At 39.4% G+C, this 25,645-nt stretch overlaps 2 protein-coding genes across 2 annotated transcripts in view; one reads left to right on the forward strand and one right to left on the reverse strand.

Annotated features, from left to right (window-relative positions):
• Window positions 1-10,825: 10,825 nt before the first annotated feature.
• Window positions 10,826-22,632, forward strand: GCSAM (germinal center associated signaling and motility). Its single transcript, XM_059922161.1, has 5 exons — window positions 10,826-10,854; window positions 14,208-14,252; window positions 15,587-15,633; window positions 21,441-21,469; window positions 22,363-22,632. The coding sequence occupies exons 1-5, from the start codon at window positions 10,826-10,828 to the stop codon at window positions 22,630-22,632; spliced, it is 420 nt and encodes a 139-aa protein (XP_059778144.1).
• A 1,347-nt stretch (window positions 22,633-23,979) lies between these two features.
• C4H3orf52 (chromosome 4 C3orf52 homolog) overlaps window positions 23,980-25,645 on the reverse strand; it is a 36,319-nt gene continuing 34,653 nt past the window's right edge. Inside the window, exons 7-8 of the transcript XR_009503100.1 lie at window positions 25,543-25,643; window positions 23,980-24,850 (exon numbers count right to left, since the gene is read on the reverse strand). The gene's annotated coding sequence lies outside the window, so the exon portion shown is untranslated. The remainder of the gene's footprint in view (window positions 24,851-25,542; window positions 25,644-25,645) is intronic.

Below are 25,645 nucleotides of genomic sequence, written 5' to 3' on the forward strand. Positions count from 1 at the left end.
GTTTTGAAGACTGACACATGCATTGATTGGCACTTGCTGTCACGAGATGCCTCCTGTTTTTGAAATGCATTTCCCTACCTCAAGAGGGAGCAACTTCGAGTTGGATCCTGTGTGAATGTTCTTGGTGCCACAAGGAAAGAAGTTTGGACCTTGCAACTGTTCCGTTTAAAATACTTCTTTTGCAAAATTTCCTTGATTTAAAATATCTATTATTTAAAATATGTGAAACACCCCAGAAAATTTTAGAGTGAGTTTTAGTTTTAGAGCCAGAAAATGAGCTTATGCCGCCTCAATAATTTGCATATTACTCTTAGAGCAAAAATAGTTTGCTTCACTTTATGAAAATTAAATGCTATTAAAATGTATTTTAAATGTTGCTCTTGAACCAAGTATTGATTTTTGTCACTCACTGCACTTCACGCATTTTGGAAGCACTCAGTGAATTAAAATAGCAAAGAATGGAAATGGATTTAGACTGAACCATGTAACTCAGTCCTAAGCGAAACTGCCAGTGTCCATTTTGTTCATCATTATATTTACAACAGTGACCACAACGCCCAGCACATAATTTTAAAAGGTAATCTTAACAGTGAAGAGATATTGTGTGCTTTCTGTGTGCTGGTATATGACAAATGCTGTACAGTTATGAACTTACATAATCTTCACAACAATCATGTAGGGTAGGTACTATTATTTCCAATTTACAAATGAGTAAATTGAAAGAGTGAGTGTGAGTAATTTGCCGAAAACCTCCCAACTAGTAAGAGGCAGAGCAGAGATTTGAAAACAAGCCGGTGATTAGCTATTTTACCATATGGTAAGTCTCCAGTATGGTAAGTCTTAAATAAGTATCTGAAGAATTTATAAAAATTTAAATATATGTCTTTAGGATCATGCTTCCACCCAGGGGTTGGGAGATGTTATTCCAAACTTTTTTCTTGCTACAACTGGTGGGAGGCACAGCTTTCAGAAGCCAAGTGTAGAGACTCTATTCACAAAATGCGCTTGTGGAGAAGACAGTTTGGTTTGTTGCTGTTGGGAAAGTCAAATCAAACTGCTATCACTTCTCTCCAAAACTAAACTCAACCAGTTCTTTTCCAGTGATAGTTACATGACAGCTCTTTTAATGTCTGAAGAGACATTATTTTTTATTACTGAGATGTAGTTGATGTACAATACTATACAAGTTACAGGTGTACAACATAGTGATTCACAATTTTTAAGGTTATACTTCATTTTTAGTTATTATAAAATATTGGATATATTCCCCGTATTGTACAATATATCCTTGCAGCATATTTATTTTACACATAACGGTTTGTACCTCTTAATCCCCTATCCGTATATTGCCCCCTCCCCCTCCCCACTGATAACTACTACTTTGTTCTCTATACCTGTGAGTCTGTTTCCTTTTTGTTATATTCATTAGCTTGTTTTATTTTTTAGATTCCACATGTAAGTGATATGTATTTGTCTTTCTCTGTCTGACTTATTTCACTTAGCATAATACCTGAGGGATCTTATTAATGAGTACCTTTCCTCTCCTGAGTTCTGAACCAAGTGAAAATTAAGACAGAGGATTAAGGCACTTAGAAACTAAAACACACACATCCCACTCTCCCCACACAGACACACACACCTTTATTAGTGACTGAGCTGACATGGAATACATGGTTGCCTTTTGACTCCCAGATTTGGATAGATTTACCAGTGTAGGCATTTACCATTAAGCTTACTGCATAGCTGAGAACAGTAGAAAATAAGATTTCTAAGGGCAAGTTCGCCCCCAAAAGGAATCAGGAAGAAGGGGCTGGACAAAGAACATCCAGATTCTGCTTCCAAATTCATTAACCTGATAAGCCACTCCACATCAGCAGAATGAATGAGGAGGTGGTGACAGGCCAGGAGTGTTAAGGCAATGGAGAGTGAAGCCCTCAATCTGGAACCAGAAATCAGGAGGGGGAAGAAGTGCTCTCCGCCAGTAGCCATCACTGACAGCGAGCTTAGTGTGCACCAGGCACTCTTCTGAGGGTCTTGCCCTCATTTCAGCTTAAGCCATCACTACATGAACTTTAGGTGGTAGGTACTATCATCATCCCATTTTAAAGAGAAAGTAATGGAGCTTAAAGAATCCAGAAAATTGCTCAAAGTCACAGCTAGACGTGATGACACTGGTACTCAAATCACCCAAATACATTCAGAATAATTTACAATGCTTTTTAAGTTCTCTAGATTTTTTTGGGGTGGGGAGGAGGGGGGTGGAAATCTAAGCCAATGGAGAAGAGAAGGATACACTCCAAAAAATATTAGTCATTGTCAGTGTCTGACTAGGTCCGTGTCCTTGAGGGTAAACATTTCCACGTGGGGAAAGAAGCCTGAACAAGGCACTGAGATATGAAATAATTGCAGCACCTTGCAAGGTGTATACCCACCCTCCTCAGCAGGGTATGGTGATTGTGTGCCCAGGACTCCTCCTTCACCAGAAAGAATGTAATGCCAATTTTGGCCTGAGGAAGGTGCTTAGAGCTCATTTCCGCTTGACTCCTCAGGGGAAGCCCACTTATTTGCTTACAAGGCCCAGAATATTGTCTGTTTTTAATATTTTTAGATAAGGGCTTTACTTGGTCTTTTGACCCTTGGAATTTTATTTTTAACTTAGCTTTTAACTTTTACAGTGTTTAAACCTAGTTTGTATTTTTTTTTTCCCTCCATATACATAACTTAACTTTCTATATTCTATGTTAGTCTTACTAATGAAAAACAGGAAACTTTGCTGATGAAGGAATATTCTTCCCAAGGGTCATTCGTTCTGAAACAATAGTCCAAGAAATGACAGGGAAGAGTGCTATACCATCCACCTGCCTGGGTACATTGTAGGAGCCCTCTCAGTGAGCTGAACAAATTCCCATTTTGTTTCAAATAGTCCCCTTATCATTAAAAATAATCCTCTTGTTTTATTATTGCCCCCAGCAAGTCATATGCTAACATCCCTCCCCCAAAGCTCACTTAGAGAGGTATTGGAGCTGTGTTGCTACCTCCTTTTTGAAACCAAATACTCCTTATATAAACAAACGATCCCTTTTAAAATTGCATCAAAATAAATAAATTAATTAAATACTTAGGAACAAACCTCACCAAGGAGGTGAAAGACTTATATGCTGAGAACTACAAAACATTAATAAAGGAGACTGAAGATGGTTCAAAGAAATGGAAAGATATTCCATGCTTCTGGATTAGGAGAATTAATATTGTTAAAATGGCCATAATGCCCAAAGCAATCTACAGATTTAATGTGATCCCTATCAGATTACCCATGACAATTTTTACAGAACTAGAACAGATAATCTTGAAATTTATATGGAACCATAAAAGACCCAGAATTGCCAAAGAAATCCTGAGGAAAAAAACAAAGCAGGAGGCATAACCCTCCCAGACTTCAGACAATACTGCAAAGCTACGGTAACCAAAACTGTGTGGTATTGGCACAAAAACAGACAGATCAATGGAACAGAATAGAGAGCCCAGAAATAAAACCACACACCTATGGACAATTAATCTTTGACAAAGGAAGCAATAATATACAATAGAGAAAAGACAGTCTCTTTAGCAAGTGGTGTTGGGAAAGTTGGATAGCCTCACATAAGTCAATGAAGCTAGAATGCACCCTCACACCATACACAAAAATAAACTCAAAATGGCTTAAAGGCTTAAACATAAGACAAGACACCATAAAACTCCTAGAAGAGAACATCGGCAAAACATTCTCTGACATAAATCGTACCAATGTTTTCTTAGGTCAGTCTCCCAAGGCAATAGAAATAAAAGCAAAAATAAACAAATGGGACCTAATCAAGCTTATAAGTTTTTGCACAGCAAAGGAAACCATAAAAAAATTAAAAGACAACCTACACACTGAGAGAAAATATTTGCAAATGATGCAACCAATAAGGGCTTAATTTCCAAAATATACAAACAGCTCACACAATTCAATAACAAAAAACCACAAACAATCCAATCAAAAAATGGGCAGAAGACCTAAATAGAAATTTCTCCAGAGAAGACATACAGATGGCCAAGAGGTACATGAAAAATGCTCTTCATCGCTAATTATTAGAGAAATGCAAATCAAAACTACAATGAGGTACCACCTCACACTGATCAGAATGGCCATCATTAAAAAGTCTACAAATAATAAATGCTGGAAAGAGTGTGGAGAAAAGAGAACCCTCTTACACTGTTGGTGGGAATGTAAATTGGTGCAGCCACTATGGAAAACAATATGGAGGCTCCTCAAAAAACTAAAAATAGGATTGTCATATGATCCAGCAACTCCACTCTTGGGCATATACCCATACAAAACTGCAATTGAAAAGATATATGCACCCCTATGTTCATAACAGCACTATTTATAATAACCAAGACATGGAAACAACCTAAATGTCCATCGACAGATGAATGGGTAAAGAAGATGTGGTGTATATATACAATGGAATATTACTCAGCCATTAAAAAGAATGAAATAATGCCATTTGCAGCAACATGGATGGACCTAGAGATACTAAGCAAAGTAAATCAGAAAGAGAAAGACAAATACCATGTGATATTACTTATATGTGGAATGTAAAATATGACACAAATGAACAGATCTATGAAACAGAAACAGACTCACAGACATAGAAGACAGACTTGTGGTTGCAGGGCAGGGGAGAAATATTGGGAGTTTGGGATTAGCAGGTGCAAACTATTATATATAGGATGGGTAAACAACAAAGTCTTACTATATAGCACAGGGAAATATATTCAATATCCTGTGATAAACCATAATGGAAAAGAATATATATGTGTATAACTGAGTCACTTTGCTGTACAGAAATTAACACAACACTTTAAATCAACTATATTTCAATACAATTTAAAAAAATAAAACCAAATACTCCTTAATGAGGAATATCAGCAATTAACAGTCATAGTTTTCAAACACATAACTCTCTGACATTAGGCAGGATTCCTAATCAACTCATATTATGTACCAAAAAGTAAGTAGTTAGAAAATTATACTCAGGAAGACCTTTCAATATTATCCCATCATGCAGGCTTCACCCTGTCTATGAGACTTTTTTCAGGGAAGGCAGAATGGTGATGTCTTAACTAAGCCATTATATTCCTGACTCTATAAGAATTCTTAAGTAAACCAGTTCTTTTCCTGTCATAAAATGCTCCAAAATGATTTTCCTTAGCATAAATAGCTCTCCCAGCTCCCATCTCTAATCACAAAAGTCTAAAAAGGACTACCTAGGGCTTGATTTATACCATCTGTTTTTTTGAGACTGAAAAAGTTCAAAGAATCACTCTTATCCAAAAGACCTCTAACCGGCCTTGGCAGCTGAAGTCAGTCTGAAGTTGAAAGTGCCAACTAAATGTCACTCGCCATCTGGTTCTACAAGGATTGAGTCATTGGCCACTGCAGTCGCTGACTTTCAACACACCCTGAAAGGAGTTCAGGGTGGAGATAAGGAATGAGGCACTCTGTGCTCTGGGAAAATTGGCATACATTTTCAGGAGAAAATTTTATAAACCTAATTTCTTGTATCTTCCTGTACTTAGAAAAATCATTAACAGAGATATCTGTTCTTTGTGACTAGCAGCAACCTTCCACTGAGATGTGTGCTTGACTGCAAGTACCCTTTCTCCAAAAATCACATATGTACTGACCTCCCTCCTTACATCTTCAGAGCAGCTTCTCAGAGCTATCCCCAGGCTATAGTCCTCAATAAATCTCCAAATAAAACTGAACTCACAGCTCTCATGTTGTGCTTTGTTTTTTTTTGTTTTTTTTTAGTCGACAAAAACCACACAAGAACTGAGAAGCCATAACACACTCCAGACATGTAAATATGTTTCAGCCTTTCTGGACACATTGGAGTGATACAGACCTAAGTTCAAAGTCAAGGCCATCTTTCCACAAGTACTTATTGAATAGGAAAATGAATAAAGTGCACGCCCTGTTTGCACTTATATCCTAGATTACTATTGGGGTGTCTTGAGCAAGTCCCTTGACTTCTGTGAACCTAGTGTCCTCATCCATAATATAGAGGAAATGGTATTTATCCCATAGAATTCTTGCATGAACTAATAAGAAATTATACCTAAAACATTTAACGCAATACGTAGATTATAGAAAGCTCTCAACAAATGATTATTCTAATTATACTATCCTATGATCTTGGAGATATAGCAAAACAGGCTTTGCATTGGTAATTAATTCTCTTACAGTAATGCCTAAGGATAGGAAAGTTAATTTAAAGATTCCAACTCAACCTTCCTCTGATTTCACCATCATCTGCTTACAAACATCCAGGCTTTTATTTAGAATTTAATGCATATAATTTCTCATATGTATTAGGCACTGGAGTAAGCACCAACAAGGACAGAGAATGTATGATTCGAAGATTTGTTACTTTGGCTTCTTTGTGTGGGTGTGAGTATTTCTGGACTTTCATTTGTGGAGCAGAGGTAGATTATTTAGTCCAGAGTTGTTTTCACAACAATAAATGTGCATATTATACGTGTCCTGCTCCTTCCTGCTACCTTACACAATCATAAGAAATTTTCATGATCAGTAACTAACGCTTCCACAGCTCAGCTTCTCCATCTAATGGCCTGAGTAAAACTCAAAGTTGAAAGTTAGGGAGCAATCCCCAGCCTTTCCTTAAATTATCATGGAAGGTTGATTTCCAACACTCACCCCTATGGTGTTGACTCTCTGAACGCAAAGAAGGCTTTGCTCAACACTGGAACTAATGAAGCCACCCTTGGGGCAGAGTCCAGGCTGTTTGCTCAAGCTGCCCTACCCAACGTCTAGGATATCTTAATTTATACTGGTGAGGAGTCAACAATTGCCCTACTCACTGGCTAACTCCCTTGTCCATTTTGTCTTTCCTCCATGATGCTGAAAAACTCTGGTTCCCTGCTTCTGACCTCTAGGTGGTGCAACACGTAGAGAGGCCACTGAGGAGAGGGACTTTAAAGTAAATTTTTAATTTTTTCCTGAAAGTAATAGGGAAGAGAAAGGTTAATTATAACACTGTGTCAAGACACCTTCATACTCTCTCTCTCTCTCTCCCACACACACATACACACACACATACCACTTTCTTCACACACAAAATGGCAGACCATTGGCTGTTATCTCAGATTTCCTATATATGGTGTAAGGGAACAAAACTTGCCACCCTAGACTATCCCTTTAGCTTGAGAATTATTTGGGGCTGATTTTTTTAAAAAAGCAAAAGGCTCAAGAACTCTTTCTTTTTACCCACCCCCTCCTTAACTGCCTAAAAGAATTTAGACAAAGAGTCTGGTCCAGGAAGAGCACTACCACCAGAGAAACCTACAAAGAATTCGGGCTACGTGTGGTATGGGGAGTTCAGCAGAGCCTGGAGCCCAAAGTCCTGTCTGTGTCCCGTTGTCTCTGCATGGCCCAGCAAACATTTGTTATCCAACATTTACTTCTCCATCTCCATGTGAATTGCCTTCCTCCCTTTTGAAGTCTCAAGACCCTACCCCCTTCTTCTTCTCTCAGAAGGCATATTAGCTTCAACTGCCTAACTTTCCTTGGGCTTCATATTCTTATGGAGCCCCTGTAAGTATATAATTAAATTTGTTTTTTTCCTGTTAATCTGTCTCCTGTGGATTTAATTCTTAGACCAGCCAGAAGAACCTAGAAGGGTAGATGAAGTTTAGTTTACTTCTGTTTTGTTTCTCCCCACAACAGAATAGAAAGCTTTAGATAACTTGGAAGAAATTCCTTAAAATTTATTGTAATTATTCAACCTGGGAAAGGAAGTGGTTTTGACACAGGAGAATGGGAGAAACAGATTAGGGCAGCCCCAGATTTCTTAGATCTGTATGCAGTAGACATCCTTAATTTTTATATATGCTTTGTTAAGAATTTTCTTTCTTCACTTTTCAACTAACTTACTGAGGGGAGGGTTTCCTGAATTTCAGATATTCCCAAGATAAGAAAATTTGCTATCTTAATATCTTTCCTAGGATAAATTACCTGAGGGATTAATGAAAAATTGAATGGAGGTTCTATTGGAGAAATATAATTAAAAACACACAATCTCCTGCTGCCCCAGAAAATCTCTCCACAAAAGTAGAAGGAAGAGAAAGTTTTATTATTGAATAAGCATTAAACCAGAATGTAATGAGAATCATAGGCAATCCACTAAGGAGATTACAAAAACAAAGAAATCTTGCCCTTTTATGTAGCCAAACAGATACAATCCATTGTATACACTTTTTCAAGATAAACAATGTCTAGTCCTCAAATAAGAGGACTTGACTGCATTATTTTTCACACATTATTCACCCTAAATGCATTTGGTAATATGTTTGCTGATTGTCCTTAAAAGAGGAATTTTCCTCTTATCCTTTTGCCTGTAGGTAGGTTTGAAATTTGGAGCCAGGGGCCAGCTGAAGTTTGGTTCCTATTCTCCCAGGAAAACTGGGAGATAAGGGCCTTATCTTCCTTGTGATTGCATTTCAAAAAGATGGGCCCCAGGTCCCGGGGGAAATGTTCCTGAATTGTTTATTCGATTTTTATAAGATTTACATGTATCTTAAAGATGGAGAGAAAGAACTTACAAGTTTTCTAAAATAAATGCTCTAAAAAAAGGGAGGGGAAAAAGTCTCTGCCCTTATTTTCAACAGAGAGAATTAGGCTATTATCTTTCATTTGTATTTTCCCCTGCAGGACTAAAATGTTATAAATCATAATATATTTTACTTCATGCATTGAGCCCTCCTAGACTGGCATAACCCTCCTTCCCCTCTCACAAGCCCTACTCACTCCAGAATACTTTGTCCTCCTAGGCAAGTGTTGTCCACCTCTCAGCCCATTTGTCATAAAGTGCTCCTGGAAACCCCCCCACATAGATAGCCTGACATCTGGAGAGCAGCAACGGGGGCAAGAGTGATGTGTGATGGGTCTGGTGTTGCACAACTAGTACCCCAGCTTCTCTAACATGGTTTCTTCTAAGCTGCTTCCCCACTCTGCCCTGCCTGTTGCAGGTATGACCCTCTCCATTACTCTAGGACAAGCAGTAAGGTCTTTTGCACTTTGTTTCATTTCATTTCAAGGAGCTCCATGAGGGCAGGCCTGTATCTGCTTCGTTCACCACTAAACCCACAGTGCCCAGCATACAGTAGGTGCTCAGCATATACTTGTTGAAGGAATGAAGGAACAAATGAGTGGCCAAACTTGAACCAACCATCAACTATAAGAATAATTTTAAAAATCTGTAATTCCTGTCCCCAAGTTAATTTCTTTCATTTTTTAACCTTTCTTTCTATTGAGATAATTTATATATAGTAGAATGCATGCTTTTTGGTATACAGCTCTATGAATTATGAGAAATGCATACAGTCATGTATGTCACCACCACCACAAGATACACAACAATAACAAAAAAATTCCCTCCTGATCCTTGAAGATCAAACCTTCCCCTACCCCTTCTCGGGCCACCACTGATGTGTTTTCTGTCCCTACAGTTTTGCCTCATCCTGAATGTCACAAAAGGTAGATATTAAATCTGGATTCTTCCACTCAGCGTAATGCATTTGAGAATCATCTATGTTGTTGTATATATTAGTAGTCCATTCCTTTTTATTACTGGGCAGAATCCCATCGTGTGGATGTGACATAGTTTGTTTAGCCATTCACTACTTGAGATTATCTGGGTTATTTCCAGGGGTTTTTTTCTGTTTTGTTTTGGGGTTTTTTTGGCAATTATGAGTAAAGCAGCTATAAACATACACATACAGGTTCTTAGAGATCTTAATTTTTTATTTCTCTTGGGTAAATGCCTAACAGTGGGGTTGCTAGGTTGTGTGGTAAGGCTATATTTAACTTTATAAGAAACAGCCATACTCTTTTCCAAAGAAGCTAAACCATATTGCATTCCCATCAGCAGTATGTGAGAATTCTAGATGCTCCACTTCCCTTGTCAGCACTTGGTATTATCAGTTTTTGTTTTTGTTTTCAATGTTATCCATTCTAATAGATGTGCAAAAGTATTGCATTGTAGTTTTGATTTACATTATTACACCCCTAATGACCATGGTGTTGAGCATCTTTTCATGAATTTGTTTGCCATCTGTATGTTTTCTTTGATGAAATATCTGTTCAAATATTTTGCCTATTTTGTTATTTGATGTTTGTTCTATTCTTAGTAAGTTTTGAGAGTTCTTTACACACTTTGGATAAAAATCTTTTTACCAGGCCTTTCTCACCTTCTGAGATGGCCCACACTCTTGTCTGTGGAGTGTTTCTCTCTAAATAAATCCACTTATTAAAAAAAATATATATTTTTTTACCAGATGTATGTTTTGCTAATATTTTCTACTGGTCTATGGCTTGATTTTAAAGCTTTTTTGTTTTAAAACAGAGTTCCCCCCGTCTGATGTTTCTAGGACTACAAAGTGCTTTAATAAGTTCAGGCATTTGAGGTGAAAAACCCCCATGGCCTGTTTACAATTGCAGATGGGGCTTCCCCATTTGTTCAAAACTCTCATTGACTAACGACTTCTGGTTAAGGGCAATAACCCAGTTGGTTCAGCCTCTGACATTTTAGGAAGTTGTGCATGTGTGCACTTCTGAATCTCCTCCCCCAGGGCTCCTCCTCTCCTCTGCAAAGGGATACTCTCCTCTCAGCTCTCTCTGCCCTGGTGGCCGAGCAACGCAGCCCTGTCTCTAAGTCAGGAGCAGCCCTTGTCAGAACACAGGGCAAGCCGAGGGGAAGGCACCAAGAGGACTGAGAGGATGGGGAACTCTCTGCTGAGGGAAAACAGGTGAGCCCAGACTCCCTAATGGGGAGCAGAGGAGATGGGTCTGGGCAATGTAGCCAGAAAGAGAAAAAGAGGTCTACTCTTGGGGAGAAAGCAATTGGGTAAGGGACTGACAAGAATGAAGTGCCTACTACGTGCCAGAGAACACGTTCAATTCCTTATAGGTTGGCCTTCTCCCCCAGAATCACAGTGAGCATCTGGTGGAGGACAGCTGAAAGGCAAGACTTTATCAAGGAAGTTCTGTGCAATAGACTACCCCCTAAGAAATGGAACAACTTTCTGGGGGCCCGGAGGCTATGCTCTTCTAAGGTTAAACACACCACCACCCTTTTAGTCACTATTAAAGTTCGAAATAAACAGCAAGCTTCCTGATAGCATAAGACCTTACCTGGTGCACATTCCCTGCAACAGGTAAGCAGAGGTCATTGAAATTGGTAGAGAACTTGGCTTAACTTTTCAGTTTCCTCATGATAACTGGAAATAATAACACAATACCTATGCTGGAGGGTTCTAGTGTGTGTGATGTTAGCATAGTACCTGATACAGAGTAGGGTTCAATAATTAGAAGATATTCTTTTCTTGGACCATCATCTTCATTAATGTCAAAGCAGCCATTGTAAAAATTAGTACCACCCAAAACAAGGGAATCCCTATGGTACAAAGTGAGGTGGTTTGGAGAAAATGAGCTAGCTGGGGAGTTGGGGGGTGGTCTTTACAGGATTGTGTTTGGTGTCCCAGAGCTCAGTTCATGCCATTGAGAGCTAGAACATAGAATCCAAAAAGCCACCTGACAAAAGGAGGCTTGGTGAGCCCGAGGAATGTCTCCCAGCCCTCCCTGAGGGTCAGTGTTGTCTGGGACTTCTCCTCAGATCCTCACAGCCCTAAGTCTGAAACTCTAGCATTCTCCTATCAGATTATAAGTCCCTATTTTTATGTCTAGATGTGAGGTCCTCAAAAGTAGAGACTGTTTCTTATTCATCTTTGAATTTCTGTTTCCTAACATTGTTTCTGGCATATAGTAGGCACTCAATAAACACTGAATGAATGATTGGAAACCTAAATAAATACTGTCTTGAAAAGAAAAATAAAACAAAATACAGGTATGATGTGACTGAGAAAGTTATGATTGATGTTACATTTGTAATTTTGTATTTTAGAACTTTGGTGAGGCAGTGAAGGATTGTGACATTAATACATGTTAGTTGTAAAAGAAATTGGAGAATAAATAAAGTATAAACAAGCAAATAAACTGGGAAGTCACAGTTATAACTACTTATAACATTAGAAGCATTATCTTTATTTTACTGTCTATATTTATCAGAGATGTGTATTTTTTCATCCATGAAGAGCTAATATGCCTTTTGCCCACTTTTGTTTTGGATTTTGGTCTACTTTGTTTTATTGATTGTAAAAGCTATTTTTACTTTGAAGAAATTAGCCCTTTCTCATAAATATTACCAAAAATATTTTTGTCCAATCTGAGTGTCTTGTGCCATACAGAATTTTTATGTTTTTCTTATATATTTAAACATCATTGAATTAAATCTAGGAAGCTTTTTGGTTTCTACCAATTTATGCTTAAAATTATTTCCCCATCCCAAAATAAGACAAAGCCACAGTATAATTTTCATAGTTGTATTGCTTTACATTTAGCATCATACATTCATTATATGGTGTCAGACAGAAATACATATTTTTCTACATAGTTACTCAGTTGGCCCAGAGTCTTCATTTCTATGCTGACTTAAAATGTCTTCCTTAATATACTCAAAAGTCTTATATTTACTTGGATCTGATTTTCAACTTCACCCTTACCACCTGGTCATCATCCAGTCAGCAGACGCCACCATGTCTCTCCAGATCAAATTCGTTACAAAAAGCAGGGAAATTCCCACCATCAGGCAGAATGGCACCGATTCCCTTCATGAGAGGAACTCAGAGTTTCAGAAGATGAATCTGCCAGAAGCAAACTCAGCTTCTCCCACTTATTCCCACTTGTCCTCAGACAAGTTGCATAAATTTTTTAACCTCAATTTCTTCATGGGTAAGACATAGAATCATAATATCTACCTCATGGATTTATTCTGGGATTAAGTGAAATATAACATAGAAAATGTATATGTTATTTACATTTAGGAAGTAGTATGTATAGTAAGTATATATATACAATAGTAAGTAGCATTTATAGTGTGTGTGCATATATATATGTGTATATATGTATGTATGTGTATATATATATATATATATATATATATATATATATATAGTAAGCACACAGTAAATTGTGTTTAATTTTTAGTTTCTTTTTCTCTATACCCTAAACTCCCCACAAATAAGAAGATAGTTGTACAGAAACCCAACCCAAACAATGAGCCAATTTATTTTCTTTATTTAATTCTTTCCTTCCCTTTTATCCCATGTTCTCTGCCTTGGTGTTTTCTGTGAAAATTGCAATTTACATGAGGCAAGGCCAGTGCCCTTATCGGGCACTGATATTCTTGCATTTAGCTTATTGCTTTACATTTAGCATCATACATTCATTATATGGTGTCAGATAGAAATACATATTTTTCTACATAGTTACTCAGTTCAGAAAGATGCCCAGACTTAGCCTCAATGTCTGACTGCAGAGAGACCCTGAGCCTTTCTGCCATTAAAGAGATAACAAGTCCTGTTTATATAGCTATACCTTGAGGTCAATAAGGCAGATCTGATGATCTGAGCCAGTTAGAATTGCTCTGTTCTTAGCCACTCCTTCATTTATCAAATACTTATTGAAAATATATTTATTATGTGCCAGACATTGTGGCATATGCTGGTAATCTATACCATGATGAACAGACAAATATGGTCCCCAACCTTGTGAAATTCACTTTCTAGTGTAGGATATAGACAAGTGAGCAGAAAATTATAATAGAGTGTAAAGAGGAGAAATTCAGAGTGCAGCGGGATCCTATGTAAACATTGCCTAATCGGTGCCTAGAAGAAATTTCTCAAATGTCCACACACTTTTACTTTGATTTCCTGGAGATAACTCTGTGTGTCCTTCATCACAAGAGGCCACATAAATCGCTGGAATCGGAGATAAGCAAGCCTTTTTTCCTTTGCTGGGAACACAGCAGAAAGTTCCTTCTCTGATTAGGAGTTGATAATGTCATATTTCCAAAGGTCCAGTTAATGTCCTAGGAGGATGAAGCCATTCTAGTATGACAGATGTGTCCAAGTCACCTAGAATGAATATTATCTTGGGGGAGAAAAAAAAAGAGTTTTCACAGAAATGACAGAGGGAAGAGAGTCACCCTAACAAAGCTGCAGAAACTAAACTTGTGATTTGTGTCATCTCTTGGGTATTTTAGATGCTGGGACTGCCACATCGCTGACGGGTGTTTCTGCCTTCCATGGTGAGTGGAGAACTGTTTTCAGGGGTTATTTCCCTATAAGTGTAGTTTCAATGTGGTATTTGCTGTAAGTTACCTGTGAATTACCCACTGTCCGTGGCCACAGTGGAAGCTGGGCACTAGCCCAGGCACCATCATCTGAGAGTCAGTCAGGGAAGTGACGCTTCGAGTTTGGTGAGAAACAGGAACAATAGTCTCATGGGTGGTTACACACTCTTCAAACGGGAAACCCTCAGAAGCAAGGATGAAACTGGCTATCAATGTAGAGAAAGGCACCTTAATCACACTGCAAATCCCAGCGTCTACCTGGGACAGAAGCATGCATTTCCGTCCCTTGCACAGAGAACGTATAGCCAGGGTGACCATATAATTCATTGTCCAAACTGGGAAACTTTTGCGAGTGAAAAGGAGGCTAAAAATAGTTAAGTGTCACTAAATGATTGATAACAACATTAACTAAACTGTCTGTGTGAACCAGGACATATGGCCATTCTCCTTAGAGCAGATGTTGTCCTTGTCTCCTGTGATGATAATTGGCTGCCATTATATTTATACTGTGTTTTTCTGAGGGTCATCAGTACAGTGCAGTCACCTCTGTGCTCATACGGGAGGTGTTTGATTGCTTGCTTGCTTCCTTGTTTGTTTGGATAGCATAGATTGGGATTGAGGTTGGGATTGGATATAACAATGGCTCCTTGATATAAAAGAAATTGAAATTTTGTCAGAAAAAAACTCTCCAAAAAGTTATGTAGAGGGGACTTCCCTGGTGGCACAGTGGTTAAGAATCCACCTGCCAATGCAGGGGACACTGGTTCGAGCCCTGGTCCGAGAAGATCCCACATGCCGCAGAGCAACTAAGCCCGTGCACCACAACTACTGAGCCTGCGCTCTAGAGCCCGTGCTCCGCAACAAGAGAAGCCATCGCAGTGAGAAGCCCGCACACCGCAACAAAGAGTAGCCCCCACTCGCCGCAGCTAGAGAAAGCCCGCGCACAGCAACGAAGGCCCAACACAGCCAATTAAAAAAAAAAAAAAAAAGTTATGTATAACATAACCATAGTTCTCCATCTATAAATCAATTCCATACCAGCCTCAGAAAAAGGAGGAGGAAGGAGAAAAAAGGAGAGAGAGAAAAACACAAAGGAGTAGATTTTTATTCGGTCTTATCTTTAATTTTTCCTTTTTCCTATCCTCTTATTTCTCTGGCTGAAGGAGGTATTATAAGAGGCTTATAACTTTAACAAATGAGTTAAGCATAAGTTTTCATAGTTGAGTGTAACTCCCTTTGAGAGTTTCTGAATATTAAAACAACCGATTTCCTTTCCTTTTCTTTTATAGGAAAAAAATGCACATTTGTAAAGTGAGACAAGACTCCCCAAAGCAAAGTAAGTCATTGCTTTCACATCATTTTTACTTTTGACAGACTTAGGTTTCCAAGCTGCCCCTTCCCTCTGCTCCCAAAGCTCCTTGGGCATATTTCTAGTATAACACTCACACATTTGCTGCAATTTGTTCAATTGCGTGTCTCTTTTTCTCCACTAAATTGGGAGCTCATTGAGGCAAGAACGGGCTTATCGATCTCCATAGCCTTCTGTCATTTCCCGAGGTCTGCAGGCTGAAGGCGTTAAATGGGAACAATAAAAGCAAAAGGTGGAGGTGTGAGGCACATGTAAGGAACTGCAAGGAGGCCAGTGTGGGCACAGAGAGCACAGAGGAGGGGCAGGGCCTTGGGGTCAAGTTTAGGGTTAGGGTTTTTGTCTTGAGAGCTACAGGAGGCACTGAAAGGCTTTAAACAAGGGCCAAGTATGACCACATTTGCATTAAAGACATCACCCAGTTTGCTGTGCAGAGAACAGATTGTAGGAGGGAGTGGCAAGAGCCGATGCTGGAAGACCACTTAGGAGGCTGATGCAACGGTCTCTGGTGACTGAACAGGGCTAAAGTTAAGGAAAGAAAAGCATTTGAAGGAGAGGGTGGTGAGGAGTGTCACGTGTAAGGGGGGAAGCAAAGGAAGTACAGGCCTGAGGACAGGCCACAACGTTTCTAAAGAAGAAAAACAAATGAGTTTTGCCTTTGCCTTCCTGGGTTTAAAGAGGAGAGCCTGGTTCATTCACTCTGATTCTGAAAAACAAGCCCTATTGGTATGTAAAAAAAATCATACAGCCCTCCCACCCTTAGCCTTTTCACCCAGGGGAATTGTGGGTGCAGGAAACCCCAATCTCCATCACAGCGAAACAGAAATAGAAATAGACCTCTAATGGTAGAAATAAGGCCTCTAATGCTGAAACTCACAGACCCTTTTCTTTTTTTAAATTTTATTGAAGTTACTGACTTACAACGTTATACTAGTTTCAGGTGCACAACGTAGTGATTTGATATATATACCATATATATCAAATATATATAATATACCAACACCATACAAAATTATTATAGTACTATTCACAATATTCCCTATACTGCATATTATGTTCTCATGACTTATTTATTTTATAACTGGATGTTTGTACCTCTTAATCTCCGTCACCTATTAACTCATACCCCCGCCCCCTCCCCTCTGGTAACCACCAGTTTGTCCTCAGTATCTATGAGTCTGTTTCTATTTTGTTATGTTTGTTCGTTTGTTTTGTTTTTTAGATTCTACATATAAGTGAAATCATACGATATTTTTCTTTCTCTGTCTGACTTATTTCACTCAGCATAATACCCTCTAGATTCATCCATGTTGCTGCAAATGGCAAGATTTCCTTCTCTTTATGGCTGAGTAATATTTCATTGTATATACATATACCACATCTTCTTTATCCATTCATCTACTGAGGGACACTTAGGTTGCTTCCTTGTCTTGGTTGTTGTAAATAATGCTGCAATGAACATTGGGGTGCACGTATCTTTTCAAATTAGTTCTTTTGTTTTCTTCAGATCAATACTCAGAAGTGGAATTGCTGGATCGTATGGTAGTTGTATATTTAATTTTTTGAGGAAACTCCATATTGTTTTCCATAGAGGTTGCAGCAATTTACAATCCCACCAACAGTGCAAAAAATTCCCATTTCTCCACATCCTTGACAACAGTTGTTATTTGTTGTCTTTTTAATAATATTCAGTATAGTAGTATGGTATTTGTACCATAGTACTACTATAGTAATAGCATACTACAGTAGTATAATATAGTTTGAAATCATCAAGCATGATACCTCCAGCTTTGCTTTTTTATTCTCAAGACTGCTCGGCTATTCTGCATCTTTTGAGGTTTCATACAAACTTTAGGATCATTTATTCAAGTTCTGTGAAAAACAGTATTAGTTTTTCCAATCCATGAGCACAGTATATCTTTCCATTTTTTGTGTGTGGTCTTCAATTTCTTTCATCTATGTCTTATAGTTTTCAGAGTACAAGTCTTTTAACTCCTGGGTTAGATTTATTCTAGGTATTTTATTCTTCTTGATACAATTGTAAATAGGATTGTTTTCTTAATTTCTCTTTCTGATAGTTTGCTACTAATGTATAGAAATGCAACAGATTTCTGTATGTTAATTTTGTATACTGCAACTTTACTGAATTTATTAGTTCTAATAGTTTTTTGGTGGCATCTTTAGGGTTTTCTATATATAGTGTTATATCATCTGCAAAGAGCGATAGTTTTACTTTTTCCCTTCTAATTTGCATGCCCTTTATCTCTTTCTTTTTGTCTGGTTGCTGGGGCTAGACTTCCAATATTATATTGAATAAAAGTGGTGAGTGTTGGGCATACTTGTCTTTTTTCTGATCTTAAAGGAAAAGATTTCAGCTTCTCATCATCGAGCATGATGTTAGCTGTGAGCTTGATGTATATGGCCTTTATGCTGAGGTATATTCCCTCTATATTCAGTTTGTTGAGAGTTTTTATCATAAATAGATGTTAAATTTTGTCAAATGCTTTGTCTGCATCTATTGAGGTGATCATATGATTTTTAGCCTTCATTTTGTTAATGTGGTGTATCACATTGATTTGTGGATATCGAATTATCCTTGCATCCCTGGAATAAATTCCACTTGACCACAGTGTATGATCCTTTTGATGTATTGTTGAATTTGGTTTGTTAATATTTTGTTGAGGATTTTTGCATCTAAGTTCATCAGGGATATTGGCCTGTACTTTTTTTTTTTCTGACTGCTTTTGGTATCAGGGTAATGCAGGCTTTGTAAAATGAGCGTGGAAGCATTCCTTCATCTTTAATATTTTGAAAGAGTTTGAGAAGACTAGGTATTAACTCTTCTTTAAATGTTTGGTAGAATTCACCTGTGAAGCCGTCTCACCCTAAACTTTTGTTTGTTGGGGGTTTTTTGATTACTGATTTTACTGATACTAGTAATTGGTCTGTTCATTTTTTCTATTTCTTTCTGAATCAGTCTTGGAAGATTGGATGTTTCTAGGAATTATCCATCTCTTCTAGATTGTCCAGTTTGTTGGCTTACTTGTAGTTGTCTCTTGTGATTGTTTGTGTATGTGTGTGTGTGTGTGTGTGTGTGTGTGTGTGTGTGTATATGTTAGTTTTAAGCTGATAGTTACTTAAGTTTGAATGCATTCTAAAACCACTACATTTTTACTGCCCCCCACCTATGTTTATGTTATTGTCATCATATTTCACATTTTTATTCTCTGTATCCCTTAACTTCTTATTGTAGTTATAGTTGATTTTACTACTTTGGTCTTCTAACCTTCATACTAGCTTCTCAAGCAGCTGTTCCACTGGCTTTAATATATATTTGCCTTTACCAGTGAGATATTTTCTTTCGTATAGTGTCTTATTTTTAGTTATAATCTTTCCTTTTCTGCTTAAAGAAGACCCTTAAACATTTCCTGTAAGGCCAGTCTAGTGGTGATAAACTCCTTTAGTTTTTGCTTGTCTGGGAAATTTTACCTCTCCTTCAATTCTGAATAATAACCTTGCTGGGTAGAGTTTTCTTAGGTTGTTAAGGTTTTTCCTTTCAGCACTTTAAATATATCATGCCACTCCCCTCTGGCCTGCAAAGTTTCTGCTAAAAAATCAGCTGATAGTCTTATAAGAGCTCCCTTGATGTGACTTGCTGTTTTTTTCTTGCTGTCTTTTCTCTCTTTAACTTTTGCCATTTTAATTATATGTTTTGGTGTGGATCTCTTTGGGTTCATCTTGTTGCTTCCTGGACCTGGATGTCTCTTTCCTTCCCCAGATTAGGGAAGTTTTCAGCCATTATTTCTTTAAATACATTTTCTGCCTCTTTCTCTCACCTTCAGGGACCCCTATAATGTGAATGTTAGTTTGCTTGATGTTTTTTCCAGAGATTCCTTAAACTATCCTCATTTTAAAAAATTCTTTTTCCCTTTTGCTGTTCTGATTGGGTGATTTCCACTCTCCTGTCTTCCGATCACTGATCCTTTCCTCTGTATCATCTAATTTGTTGTTGATTCCCTCTAGTGTATTTTTCATTCCAGTCATGGTATTCTTCATCTCCGATTGGTTTTCTTTCTTACATTTTCTAATTCCCTGTGGAGGTTTTCACTGTGTTCCTCCATTCTTCTCCTGATTTTGGTCAGCATCTTTATGATCATTATTTTGAACTCTATCAGGTAAATGACTTATCTTCATTTCATTAGGGTTTGTGTCTGGGGGGTGATTTTGTTCTTTCATTTGGAACATTCCTCTGTCTCCTCGTTTTGTTTGATTTCCTGTGTTTGTTTCTATGAATTAGTCAAAGACTCCCAGTCTTGCAGTCATGGCCTTGTGCAGGAGTAGCCTCTGTGTAGACTGTATGTGCTGAGCAGCTTTGGTGGGATGGCTGGAGCTGGGATAGGAGCTGGGGGTGGAGAGCCGGAGTGCACCCCCCCTGGTGTTGCTTTTGGGGCATGGCTGGAGCTTCTGTGGGCCTGGAGCATGCAGCGGTCATCTTGGCAGCCTGGCTGGAGCACCTGGACTATGGTGGCCTCCAGTGCCTTTGAACCTGAGGAGTGTTCCAGTAGTTCCCTGCCCATTTGGCAGATGCTCTAGGGGTAGTAAATGGATTTCTTCACATAGAGTCTAGGTGCCTTTTAAACCTCTATTTTTATTGCTGTGTCCCCCACCCCGGGGTGGGGGGAGGGAGGCGAATGTACGCATGGGCCCCTCAGTGATACCCCTCCCTCCTGCATGTTGCTGTATCAAGGACGGTGTTCCTGCCCATACCGTCTCTCCTACCCATCTCTATTTGGTCCTTCTGTCATTTATTGTGCAAAGCTGTTCAGTCAGTCCTCAGTTCTTCTTCAGAAAGAATTACTCTGTATGTAGGTGTAGATTTGGTGTGTCCACGGGAGGTGCTGACTGTAGGGTCTTCCTACGCCACCATCTTGGATCCCCACAGACCCTTTTCTTGCAGCGATAGTCACGGAAGTCCTAGATAAGCAGGGGAATTTATAGAGATGTGAGAATCTGGAATGTCAGTACTGAGGGAATATAAATCTTTACACAGCAAGGTGGACTGTATCGGCACAACCACCTCCCACGTAGGGTGATATCATGAGGTTTCTTTGTGAATTCTCATGTTTGCCTATTGAGCTAGTGTGTTTGCCTCTTTGCTGAGTGGCCAGAGCCAGCTGGTTTTAAGTACATTGGCTTTTGAAAAATTGGTCTGCTTATGTTTGTTTCTGCGAGCAGTCTCAAAAATGGGAATGTTCAGTTTAAGAGTTTCTTTCTCTGTAAAGCTTTCCTTGAGCACCAGCATCCATACTGCCATCATCCCCTGTCACCTACAGTAGAAACGACAGCTTTCCTCTGCATTGTGGATCTCTCTTAGATCCCTGACTGCCTCCTATGCTTGCCTGTGAGCCCCCTGAGGACAGGGACTGTCTGATTCTTCTTTGTCTCTCCAGTTCCTGGTACAGGGTAGACATGCAACAAATTTTAGGTAAGGAAGGACAGAGAAGGAAAGAGTGAGGAAGGTAGGGAAGTGTGATTTCCTATCCAAAGACCCACTGAATGTGTTTCCCTCCACTCAGCGTCTCAGCACAGCTCTGGCTGTTTCTTGGCTAGATGGCCCTGTCTCTCCCCAGGGATGTGTTGAAGATCAGGATAGCTGGAGGAGGACTACCCCTTCTGTTCCTTGGCTCTCTGGTTGCTTATCTTTCAGTGCCCCTCTCCTCCCCTCCCAGAAACCTCCCCATGACCTGAAATTCATTAAGTGTATTTTCTTTCTCCAGATGAAGAAACATCACCTGCTCCCATCCAGGTAATGCAAACATTTCTGAGACTTTTTCTGAGATGACAGTAGAAATGCAGACACCTCAGATAGCAGAAGAAGACCTCCAAGACCCCTTCTGACCTTAATATTGAATTCTTTAGACACCAGTGCTTGTGAGCCCAGGGACATATGCAGAGCCTGACAGCAGAAGCAAGAGCCATCTCTGTTGCACAATTTATTGAAAGGAACTAATATTTATTGAGCACTTAGTTTATGCCATGCAGGGGGCTGAGCGCTTCACATGCATCATCTCATGTAACTGTCACAACAACCCTGTAAGATTTGTATTATTATTTTCCTACCCATTTTACAGATGAGAAAACCGAGACATTAAGTGATGTTCCCTCAAAGCCAGACAGCCGAAAAGATGGCAGGGGCATGATTCAAAAACAAGTCTCACTCCCAAATCCATGCTCTTTCTCCTGTACCTTGTTGTTTTGCTTTTTATCTCCTGAGATTTCACTGAATGAGACCTTCTCTTAAGTGGATTCTCTTTTTACTAATGCAGATATCTCTAGAATGGGTGGTTAAATATCATAACCCAAGCACTTTAAGGTGTCTTCCGATTGTTCTCTTATATAAGACTGAGCAGCCTCAGGGTCCTGAGACTTTGGGAATTACATAGTGTGGTCTGGGGTCACTCTGGGACGTGGGGCAGAGAATGCATGCCTGAGTAGGCTGAGTTCTCTGAGCAGCATGAGAACTCCGGCAGCATGGGCTAGTGGTTGGGCTGGGGCAGCCATGTAGGAAAACCAGACACAAGAGATGGAAGGGAAGCGGCCATGGAAGACAGACTTTGCCCAAGGCTGAACCTCTGTTGAGATGAAGTATAAAGGGAATGGCAAGAGGCCAGGTCTTGATGATGGCTGTCCTTTGACCAGCAGGAGAATGTTGACCAGGGCTCCTCGGAGGATCTGTGCTACACCCTCATCAATCACAGCGTCCTCGGGAAAAGGCCATCAGGGAACGCTGCTGAGGAGTGCTATGAGAACGTTCCCCTCAAGGCTGAGAGGCCCAGAGAGTCGCTGGGCGGAAACGGGACTGAGTATTCGCTTCTTCGTGTGCCTTCGGCCCCTAGGCATCCGTCCTCCCCAGAAGATGAATATGAACTTCTCATGCCCAGTAGAATCTTCTCTGACTCCCTGATATAGCCACATCCACTTATGCCCCCTTCTCAGGCTCAATCTTCTCATTTCTAATGAAGTGACTGGATCAGTACTTAATACCAGCAAATAAAAGCCAGGGATGGGGAGCTCTGGTTGAAGCAGGCATGGGGCACAAAGCCCTTTCAGCTTATCTCCCCCTCAACACACACACAACAGCCCTTTCTGTAGGGGTCACTGGAGAATGTAGTTTGCAAGCCTCAGGGCCTCCTAGATCCTTCTCAATGTCCAACATCCAAAGATCAACCAACTATCCCAAACACCCACTCTTTGAGAAGGAAGTGACCATCTTTGGTTCTAAGTGGCTTTAAGAAATGGGCCATTCTACTCAGTGGTGGGAAGAACTCCCTGATGCCCTGCTCCTCTGTTCAGGTTCTTCCTATAAAATGTCCACATGACTGTCCTCTGAAGTCACAGGGAAGCTTCACCCATCGTAGTAAGTGCACCCAAAGGGGAGTCCTCATTCCACACGTGTGTAGACCCAGCTCCTCACTCACAGCCTTCCGGGTGGGCACCTGTGGCGTTCCTCTTACTCCACACCTCTAAGCAGTGTCCTTCGCAGAGCGTCCTTTGACTCATTGGCTCTGGTGGTGTGGTTGGTTACATGGGTTGAATTAGTAAGTTCCAGGCCAAGTTTTTATATATTTTTTATATATTTTTAATCCATATTTTTTAACTTTGTATTTCTCCCTAGAAATCTTAGGAAAATCATAGCATCAGAGAAGGATAGGGTAGATCATTGGAGATCCTTTAATCCCATTATCTTTTCTGGTTCAGAGGATAACTAGCTCAATGCAACATTTCAAGTGAGTGGCAGAACTTTACCTAGAGCCTGACTTCCTGGCTTCCAATTCAGTGCTCTTCCAATATACTACATAGAAGGGCCTCTACTACAGGGTATATGTATGTGTTAAATAATACGCCATGTATAAACTATGAATAGAGTCCACATTGGAAAAATCACACACACACACCTCTCTTCTCTAATGAGCATTTCTCCCTATGCCCCAATTATTTATTTTCCCTTATCTTTCTTTTAGTGTTTCTACAATTATGCCTATCCCCTAAAACAGGGGTCAGCACACTATGGCCCACAGGCCAAATCTGGCCGACTCGCGGTTTTGGTAAATAAAATGTCACTGGCCCACAGCCCGCTCATTTGTCTATGTACTGTCTGTGGCTCCTCAACTTCAGGAGAGTTGAAAGGTTGTGATGCACACTGTAGGTCCTGCAAAGCCAAAAATATTTGTTTTGTGGCCCTTTTCAGAAAAACAGTTTGCAGACTCCTTCCTTAAATAATCATAACTATAGATAAACTAAACAAAAGTGCGTTTGGGTATCGGTGTAACCCGTAAGAGCTAGTACCAATAAAATGGTATGGAAATATTAAACCATAAATTAGGGTGAGAGCAAGAACAATTAGCAAATTAGACTATTTCTGTATGCACACCTGTGTTCTCAACTTCCTGTTTTATTTAACCCGTAGCTATTGTCCTAATTTTAGGGGTGTTAAAATAGTAAAAAGTTTGTTGAGATAAGCAGTAGATGCATTATGAGTTTAATTACTGTTTGTTCCCCAACCGAACCAAAGTTAAATCATTTTGCTATTTAAAGTGTGCTAGGGGGCCCAGCAGGGATAAATCCAGTGACTTAAGGTTGGATGTGTCAACACAGGTTTGCTGAGACTTCAGCCAGCTGATGGTCTTGATCTAAGAGCCAATCACATCTTAATATCTTCTACTCCACTAACTTCCTATTTTTAGCAAAATTCTTCCACACGGAATCCTAACTTTGACCTTTGGCCGGGATTCACTCAAGTTCAAAAGGAGACATGCATGAGAGCAGGGAATACAGTACAAGATGTAACATGGCTTAGGGCAAAGAATGTGGATACTGGAGTCAGATAATCAATGATTCGAATCCTGGTTCCCATTTTTCCTCCCTCTGAGAACTTGCATGTAGATTGGAGGCTCAGTTCCATCACCCATAAGCAGGAGCATTATATTCAATGTGTGTACATCATCTGTCACAGATTCTGAACAAACGATATCAAAGAGTAAAGGGATACAAAACTCTTTATGATGTCTATAGAAAAACATGTGCTGATGTGCTTGGTGATGCAGGGCCAACTGGCACTCTTCCAGCGAGGCAGAAACACAAAATTGCTGGGGTTTACACTGGGATTTTTCACGTGGACGTTGGACCACTGTGGAAGTTGATTGGTTTAAATATTCTTAGTACCACATGATAAGTTGTAGTTGTTTGAGTCTTACCCCATGAAAGAATTACTTGTCCCAAATATGTTTTATAGGGAACATGTTAAGTATAAATGCTTAAACAAAGAAAATTGTTCTTATAATGAAATTTAGAGGGATTTTGAAAGGGAATTATTTTTGAGCAGGAGAACCCTTTGGGAGTGCTCTGAAATAACTACTAGGGCTGTATATAATGCTGATCTATTTTCCATAGATTTCAGGATTTCTGATGAAAGTAGGGTACCCTCTTTACAGAAAATGTACATTCACACACACACACACACACACACACACACACACACATAAATATCTGTATACAATTTCAAGGGGTTGGGGATGCAACCCCTAAGTTAAAGAATTCCTGTCCTTGATTAAGAAACTGAGGATTTAAATTGGTCCCTTAAGTCACACATATAATCAGAAAATTCCCCTCCCTGATGTTGATCTTAAAACTATACATTGCCAAAGTTCACAGAGGCATATTTTATGCAGTATCTGCAGGCTTTGTGGTTTCTGCTTTAAATTCATACTAGTAGCTATAAATAATCTCTTAGTCTGTGAATAAATTTTTACATAAAACAGAAGAAGACAAAGATAGGTCAGGGAAACCTACCGTTGACAACAAATAAATTCAAATGCTCACGTTTTTAAGACAACCTTGGGTGACAGATGCTTCAAATATGCTCAGGAATGGAAAGGCATAGGTAGAACAGGAAAGTTGAGTCCCCAAGATTCCACAGGAGCCT

The sequence above is a fragment of the Balaenoptera ricei genome, chromosome 4 (genome assembly GCF_028023285.1).
Source record: "Balaenoptera ricei isolate mBalRic1 chromosome 4, mBalRic1.hap2, whole genome shotgun sequence".
Classification (NCBI taxonomy): Eukaryota; Metazoa; Chordata; class Mammalia; order Artiodactyla; family Balaenopteridae; genus Balaenoptera; species Balaenoptera ricei.

Excerpts from the sequence above, each read along its gene's own strand:
- GCSAM (XM_059922161.1), top strand. The coding sequence starts at position 10,826 with ATGGGGAACTCTCTGCTGAGGGAAAACAG. Across the intron at positions 10,855-14,207 it reads TCTCTGCTGAGGGAAAACAG|ATGCTGGGACTGCCACATCG; the intron begins GTGAGCCCAGAC and ends TGGGTATTTTAG. Across the intron at positions 14,253-15,586 it reads GGGTGTTTCTGCCTTCCATG|GAAAAAAATGCACATTTGTA; the intron begins GTGAGTGGAGAA and ends TTTCTTTTATAG.